Source organism: Antrostomus carolinensis, unplaced genomic scaffold, assembly GCF_000700745.2.
Source record: "Antrostomus carolinensis isolate BGI_N321 unplaced genomic scaffold, ASM70074v2 scaffold10758, whole genome shotgun sequence".
NCBI classification, from domain to species: Eukaryota; Metazoa; Chordata; class Aves; order Caprimulgiformes; family Caprimulgidae; genus Antrostomus; species Antrostomus carolinensis.
In genome coordinates, this window is record NW_010335012.1 from 144,724 (window position 1) to 152,978 (window position 8,255).

At 40.2% G+C, this 8,255-nt stretch overlaps 1 protein-coding gene across 1 annotated transcript in view; it reads left to right on the forward strand.

Moving 5' to 3' along the window:
- Positions 1-8,255, forward strand: part of CCDC80 (coiled-coil domain containing 80) — a 20,969-nt gene that overhangs the window by 9,123 nt on the left and 3,591 nt on the right. Inside the window, exons 4-7 of the mRNA XM_010174384.1 lie at positions 2,147-2,283; positions 2,917-3,065; positions 6,301-6,404; positions 8,003-8,083. Coding sequence (XP_010172686.1) covers positions 2,147-2,283; positions 2,917-3,065; positions 6,301-6,404; positions 8,003-8,083 — 471 coding nt within the window. The remainder of the gene's footprint in view (positions 1-2,146; positions 2,284-2,916; positions 3,066-6,300; positions 6,405-8,002; positions 8,084-8,255) is intronic.

Sequence of the window (8,255 nt, forward strand, 5' to 3'; positions counted from 1 at the left end):
AGAAAAGTTTCCACACTCTGTCAGTGACCTTTCCAGAAAGAGCAAAGAGAGTGAGGACTCTGCAGGTAGCAGCAGAGTCTCAACTCCCGTTGTTCTTCATGCTGATCCCAGATGTCCTTTACGAGCTGGCGGTCAGAGACAAGTAATGAACTGGAAAGAGACGATAAGATTAACTTATTTTATTTTCCCTAGAAATCACTTCCAAGTCTGAAAGGCAGGTTAGCCTTTGTGGCATCACTTTTTTTCCCCTGAAACATTTTTTTGTATCATTTGTCATTTTTTTTTTCTTCTTTACATTGTAAGTTTTGAAAGAGTATCTCCTGACAATGAAACTCTAAAGCGCTATCTTCATGTCGGTATCTACAGTCTTTATAGCAGAAGAGTGCCACGGGTCAGATGGCCTATGGTACTGCACCATACAGCTGTTTCCCATCACATTTCACACTAACTTCTTTTGCATAATTCTACCTCCATATACGCCAGTGAGATAGTCTTTGCTTTTGTAGGGAATTGTTTGCAGGCACAGTATGAATTTTAACTCCATGTTTTAATGGCCACGTTTGCCATTAGTAACATGTAAATCTGACTTAGGAAGCAGAGGCATGATTTACATATGTTACAAAATGAATAACCAATTAGCACATCCAGCAACCCATCCATTGGGAATTTGTAACACCACCTATAATTCTTTCCAAAACTTCCAACTGAGGTACATATAACCATGTAAAACCATATAAATTATGTCTATAGCTTGATTAGTATAATGAAATTTTAACATTTGCTAGTTTTGGAGGGTTTTTTCCTGTAAGAAGCAGGTCCAAGGTGTGAAACCTAAAGGTCAGATTCTGATTCAGACACTCTCCCAAAGTTTAATTCAGAAGTTTCACTCAGTCTATTACACAGATTGGACCTACTGCAAAATTTGAATCAGATCAGTATGCTCCTTAAAGGTTATAGATGTTTAGAAAATTATTTAAAATGCATTATTGTATAATGAATCAAATCTTTCCTGTTGCTGTGTGCTCAACTCAGATCAATTTATGTCATCTCTATTTGGTGATGAGTAACAGTGGAGCCCATCAAGAGCTAGAGGATTCTAGCTCTTGATGGATCTAGAGGATTCTAGAGGATCTAGAAGGAATCTAGAGGATTCTAGCTCTTGATCGGCTGTTGCCTCTCTGACTTCAGGCAGGTCACTTAGGCCGTGGCTGGAATTTCTAAGTGAGAATATGAATATTTATATTCATAGTGGTGTCACAGGGCAGAAGCAAGTAATGTTTGCAGGGAGCTCGTTGGTGCCCAGGTGACAATTTGCTTAGGGTGTGATTTAGCCTGTCTTTAGCCTTCCAGGCCCCGAGTTGCACACGGAGGCTTGTTCCAGCATTGACACAGTTGTATAGCTCTGTGCTGGATGCTACAGCTGAGGCTGAGCTGATGACACGGAGGCTTTCAGGACTTGGCCCTAATACACCCTGGTTTCAGGGGAAGTAAGGAACCTCAGACCCCCACAGGCTTGTTTTGTACATGCTTCAAATCTCTGTCCTTCGAGATCTTTTTATCCTCAAGCATTTCTGAATATTTTCAGAACAGTTCCTGGTTTCTTGCAGTCACTAAACCTCCCATATCACTTTTTAAGACTGGAAAGGTTAAGTCTAGTGTCCTGGCCAACCTCAAGCTCTTTTAGCTATATTTTACTGACTTAAATTCTCGATGCTGCTTCATTTGCATATGGGGCTTTCCAGCTCCTGTCCAAAATTGTCTCTATTTTCTATTCCTGAAGTGGCTGCATTTCAGGAGCTGGTGAAATGATTAGTACATGCATATACATGTATAAGCATATTGAAAAAACCTAAAAGATCTTTCCAGGAAAGAGCAGGCAACCAATATTTTTCAAGAGCAAGTAGAACTGTTGAACGTTGAAATGTATATGCCCTAGGATAGACTGATTTTCAAAGAATACTGGGATCAAAAACTGGACAGTTAAAAGCCCTAGTGCCATACTTATGGTTTTTAATATCTTGCCTATGGAGGAGGAAGAGAGCTTCTGGGAAATGAACTACCCCCCCCTTTCTTTCAAGGTGAAATTAAAGGCAGAGTGCTGTGTGATTCCATGACTATTTTTATGTCTCCTTTGTCTCACATTAAGATAATGAAAAGCCCATGAAAGTGATAGAGGATGAAGATCTGGTGGACCAGCAGCTCATCAGTGAATTGAGGAAGGAGTATGGGATGACCTACAATGACTTCTTCATGGTGCTGACGGACACTGACATGAAGGTCAAGGTGAGGGTTTGGACTCTTTGAGAGAAAAGCCATTGGAAAAATATTTTTAAAAGAGAAAAATTTTAGGAAAATACACAACAGGTTTGCATGTGAGGCACACAAGAGACTGATGCAGGACTTGGTCATTGCTGGAGGACAAGAAAAAGGACAGCAAGAGAAATTTTCAGGAAGTAAGTAGCTCTCTTTTATTTTCTGCAGTTAAAGGATTTTAGGAATTAAAGGTTTCTGCTGGGATGGTCAGCTGACACCACAGGAACAGGACCCCCCCCAGCAGAGGTTTTAATGTAGTAGCTGGCATTCTAAAACACACAGTTTGGCCTCAAAATGGGATGACAGCACACTGCATATGGACAATACTTTAATTGAATGGCCTTACAAAAGAATAGAATTCCAAGTTATTGCCTGCAATGGCCTGACCTTATCACACTGGGCAAATAATGAAAATATGCCACTCCCAAACAGCAGTCCAACTGCAAAATCAATTAGGTTTTCCATGGTTTTTAATGTTTTAGGCTGTGTTACCCATGTGTAAACAGGAATACTTGAATCTCGACATCCTACAGTGCCATGTTATATGCAGAAAGACTGCTAACACGTGCATCCTTTCACCCATCTGTCCTTTTTTCTTAACAGCAATACTATGAAGTACCCATAGCAATGAAGTCCGTGTTTGATTTGATTGACACCTTCCAGTCACGAATTAAAGACATGGAGAGACAGAAAAAAGAGGGCATTGTCTGCAAAGAAGATAAGAAGCAATCCCTTGAGAGCTTCTTATCCAGGTATTACCTTCTGTTTTTATCTGCTGCTAGTTCTAATAATTAGTGACTTATTGGAAAAATACCCATCCAACTATTTTTTAATATAGATTTCTCAGTATTTAGTGTGTTAAGCAAATACAGAGATGTAGCCCTAGCTGCGTGCAGTCTTGTACAGAACACTGGAAGTCATGATGCATGCAGTGTTTCCTGACTGACTGCACATTGTTCGGACACTAACTTTCTGTACCTCAGTGCCTGCATCGTGACATGGAGATAACAACACTGATTTGCATTAGAAGAGCAAATAAGGATTAATTCACAGATGTTAGCTCAGTGTTTTGAATGTATGAAGCACAATGTTTATGTGTTTCAATCATCAACCATCACAATCTCATTAATCCCATTCTAATCCCTTTCATGTAGCTCGAATCAGTAATTAATTCCCTGTAATGTCCTTCTTATCCTGCTTGAGATAACAGTTGGTCTTTGCCAGTATTAGTCATGCATATTATTAAAGGTCTTGCAGATGTCTCTTGCAAAATGTTTGAGAGACCTTTTGCAGAAAGAGTTTTGTTTATGCAATCTCTCTATGCTGTATTACTGCTCTACCTGTGAGACCTAAATTCCAGGCAATAAATGTGTCTGGACTGTGGGAATTCAAATCCACAGAAGAGCTGTGCAGCTATAGCCCTCTATGTTACAGGATAATATACACAAATTAGGGCTACCCCATTACTCTAGGCTTTACTTGTGACTGCTGCATCCTCCTCACCTACTATCAGAATTGGAATATACTGTTAATGCCAGATGGCTATAAAAATAACTGAGGCAGCATGATGGATTATGATTTGAGGGGGAAAGGAGTAACAGGTAAATGAGTAGGTTGTTGGTTCATAAACATTTTAAAATTCAATGGCCACTTCAACAGAAAGAGAACCTTTAACAAACTTCACCCCACCCACCTCACCACCTCCTGTTTAAGTCTCAGTGATTCATCCTCAAGACAAGCAAGAAGAACCACAGTTTGGAAACAGCTGACCAACACAAGAAAGAGCTTGTATGCTGGAAAGTGACAGGCCCCAATCCTTCTTTGCTTGCAAACAGCCCTAGTAATAAACACACATTAGAAAAACAGGCAGAAAAAATGCAGAATGTTGCATCTATAAACAGAACTGTGCTGCACAGAGTGCATTTATTGTCTGTGAAACAAGCATCAGGCTTCAAATATTGGGTGGACTTCACCAGCCACATTAATTGGTTGGATTCCCAGCAAGACTCATTCCAGCTTTGTCTAAGATTATCTTCCCAGCTGAACAAGAGTCCTGGCATCATCTCCCTGGTGTTGCTCACTGGGGAGGTCAGATGCAATAATGCAAATATTATTCTTAATAAGCCTGGCTGGCGTGAAAGGAGACCATGAGAGCCAGAGCTGGCTTGAGTAATGCTTAAAAGTCACATATATGAGGAGAAGATCCTTGAGTTTGTGGGTGGGAGTTCCCCTGCAACACCAAGACACTGTGCTGCTCTCTGGGCTCACAAACAAGAATATGACACAAAATAGGTAGAAGAAGAAAGGATGCTCAGAGGGGAAGGGTCTGGCAGATTTGTCAGAACAGGAGTATTGGCCTGTGGCTTCTGAAGTCAGAATTAAGGCATAAAGCTGTACATTAGTGGTGGTGAACTAATAGCTGTGAAGGACCAACTGAATTAATTTGTCAGGAACATGTAGCCCCAGACAAGCACACCAAGCATAGGGATTGCCTGGAGCAGGGGGATAAACAGCTTGAGCTGCTTTTAACCCTTTTCAGCTCTATGCATCTCCAAAGGAGATACTCAAAAAACACAAAAAGGAATTAGAGTATCTTAAAGCAGCTCATAGATAAGATTTATCCAACCTGATTTATGCCCTCGACAAAATATGATCCAATGTTTATATTCTCAATCATTGTTTATAGGTAGCCAGGTGCTTTTGCTATACAAAATATCAGAGATTTTTTTTTCCCATTTTCAGAATAACACCACAAAATTTTCCCCCCTTTCCTTCACATCACATAAGTGATTCTTAATGCTTCTCATTCCTATTCACATACCTGTATCCACACACCCATGTCTCTCTGCTCTTCCTCCTGGGCAAGATTAAAATTGGGGAGATTTGCTTTCAAGGATTTACTTTTTTAATGCTAAAAATACAGGCAGCATCAATTGGTCAAGAGAAAGAAATCATCATCCTGTCTTCTTTCAGCAACTTCTTCTGTGACTTTGAGCAAGTCTCACCATATTTTCTACATCTCTCAAGTGGAAAAGAATTGACCCATTACATTAGCCTTTATTTTAAGATCTTCACATGTTGCTGCAGAAAGGCAGGCTATTATTATAACAGAGTAACATCTGCATCCATTTAAAAGATCATTTCCTGTTACAAAAATATCCCTGCAGCTTTGCACATTCCTTTAAATCTGATTTATTTAGGTTTAATGGAGAAGTACCTTTATGCAAAAAAGGGTTTGTCTGAAGAGTATTAAAACCCCCATAGTGAGAATTTTTAAAGGTTTCAAGTGTCCTTATAGCATTGTCTTTCTTTGAGTGGACACCAGAAGGTGCTCCTTGTGCAAACCAAAGGTTTGGTTAGATGGGGCATCCCATATTAAAGAAAAATCAAACATTTATCTTATTGCCCCATGCATGCCTTATACAGCCACAGGCTCACACAGCCACACACATACAAACAAGCTCAGATTTAAGGCCACGTTAATGGTATTTTGAGCAAGTGTGGTATAGAAGAAACAGAGGTCAGTGAGTATTTACACAGAAGTATGAGTTATGTCTGAAATGAAGATACACCCTAATTCTCAGACAGCCCTTAGACTGCAAAATAACTGTGCAGTTCCAGCAGTGGTGAATGACATAAAAGCTAAATGTCTAGTGAGGAATTCGACAGGAATCTTTCTCTCCCTTAAATATACACATCTCAGTGTTGTAACTACTGAAGGCAGCTTTGAGCAAAAATCCTAAGCTTTGCAGTGTTTGGTGAAGCAGTGAAACTGCAGATGTTTCTTTGAGAGTTTTGGAGTTGTAAAATTCAAAATAAGCTTTATGCTTTCCCAGTGATGGATAGAACTGGGAAGATCTCCCATCCAGCTGTTACTTAGAAACTGTGAGAGGTATGACATATCTCAGCCCACAGAGAACAAAAATGCTGAGAGGAATCGAGTCACATGTCATGACCGTGCCCTGTCACACTCCCTTCTCCTTCCAGGTTCCGATGGAGAAGACGGCTGGTAGTGATCTCTGCTCCCAGTGATGAGGACTGGGCTTATTCCCAGCAGCTTGCTGCTCTCAGTGGACAAGCCTGCAATTTTGGTGAGTCAAAAGAAATTAGACTCTTGCTCCCCAAAACCACATCCTTCCTGGTGATGTGACGGATTCCTTTGCTCAAGTCTGAACTTAGACAGTCTGAAGAGTCTGACAACTGAAAAGTTTGCTGTAGCTACTTTTCCATTATGTAGCTACTACATAATATGGAAAATATTGTACTAAGCAGGTAGTACAGCACGCCCTGACAGCTAAGACAGCTAAAGAAAATGTTCCCTGGAATAATCTGTGTGAGGCAGAAAAGGTTAGCACTCTAAAGCTTCTCTTCAGTCTTGCATTTCAGGACATCAATAGTATTTTCTTTTACTTACTGCACAAATTAACAACAAAAGTGCAATGCTTTGGGAAGGACAGATTGTTTTACATCCAGCTCAGAACTGGGATAGATATCAGGGAGATGCATGGATATCAGGTTTTTTTTTCTTTTCCTTCCTGTTTCATTGTCAAATCTGTAAAAATATTAATGGAAGTTGCTGTAACCCAATAAGGACCCTCCCAGACCCCTGATTAGGTACTTAAGATCCAACTACATAGTAAAGAGAGACAGGCTCCTCCGGGAGGCAGTTAAGAGCAAGACCCAGAAACACCCTTCTGTCGTTCCATTATGAAGCTCTGAGAGACTTACTCTTTAACTTAGGTTCCATACAGGCCCTAGACTTGACTCCTACAAAGGAATGAAACAGGTTGCATCCAAAAGCCACTACTTCAGTGTATTTCAATGATGCCTGAAGACGTGCACCTTATCACTGTCTTGTTTATTCATAATCACCTGGCCTTCATTCAGAGCATCAGCATCATCTCATTTGGTAACTACCAAAGTAAATTGTGCTAAGGACCACTATAAAATGTTTTCTGAAGAATGGGATGTAATCAAAAGTTAATTTTCACCACTTTTTATTAGGGGCAGCTTGAAGGAGATACAGTGAGCTCCTAAAGCATTTGTCCTCAACGGGTGTTTTAACTGAGACATGTTTCCAAATATCATACCTCCAAGTTATATCAAAGATTCTGTAGATGGTACAGACTTGTATTACACTAATGATTTCTACAGCCCATAAGGTCTTTCTTCAAAGCAGAGGCAACAGTTCAAACCTCTGCCCAGAACAAATGAAAGGAGTGAATGCCTGTCCTAAGCCATTCCCCACAGTCATCGGAGTTTAACTGTGATAAATTATATTGCCTCTAAATCCTTTGTTGTTCTGTGTATGACAAGTAAGAGCTTTACTAGTAAAAAAAACAGCGCAGAGACATTCTGAGTTTGGGGAACAGCCTCTAATTTACAGGTGTCGTTGATGCTTGAATCCCTGTGCTACAGAACCACACCAAATGCTGTTGTCCTTGGGACACTCACAAGAGCTTTTATGCAACTGATACCACATTTATTAGACACACAAATTTATCCCCATGTTTGGGCAGGAGATGTGACTGGCAGAAACTCCAGAGAAATCAGTAACTTCTTCCTAGAGGGCTGCTGAGACCGGTCCCTAACTTAGCATACACAGACCTGGATGATTCAACTGAAATCTGACAGAGAACAAGGAGAAAAGAACTGGTCTCACCCCAAACTTCCTTCATTTCCTCTACAGGTCTGCGCCATATAACTATCCTCAAATTGCTAGGACTTGGAGAAGATATTGGTGGTGTCTTAGAGTTGTATCCAATTAATGGTAAGTGACTGTTTCCAGTTTCTTCAGTACTATACATGAAGGACATTACAGAGTGCTGACTATTTCTTTGCTGTAATTTCTTTAGAGGAATGGGCACAACTGTGGTTTTCTCTTTTGTTTTCTTTCTTTTAAGAAACAAGAAGACACAAAAGCAAACCATAAGTTTTCTTGG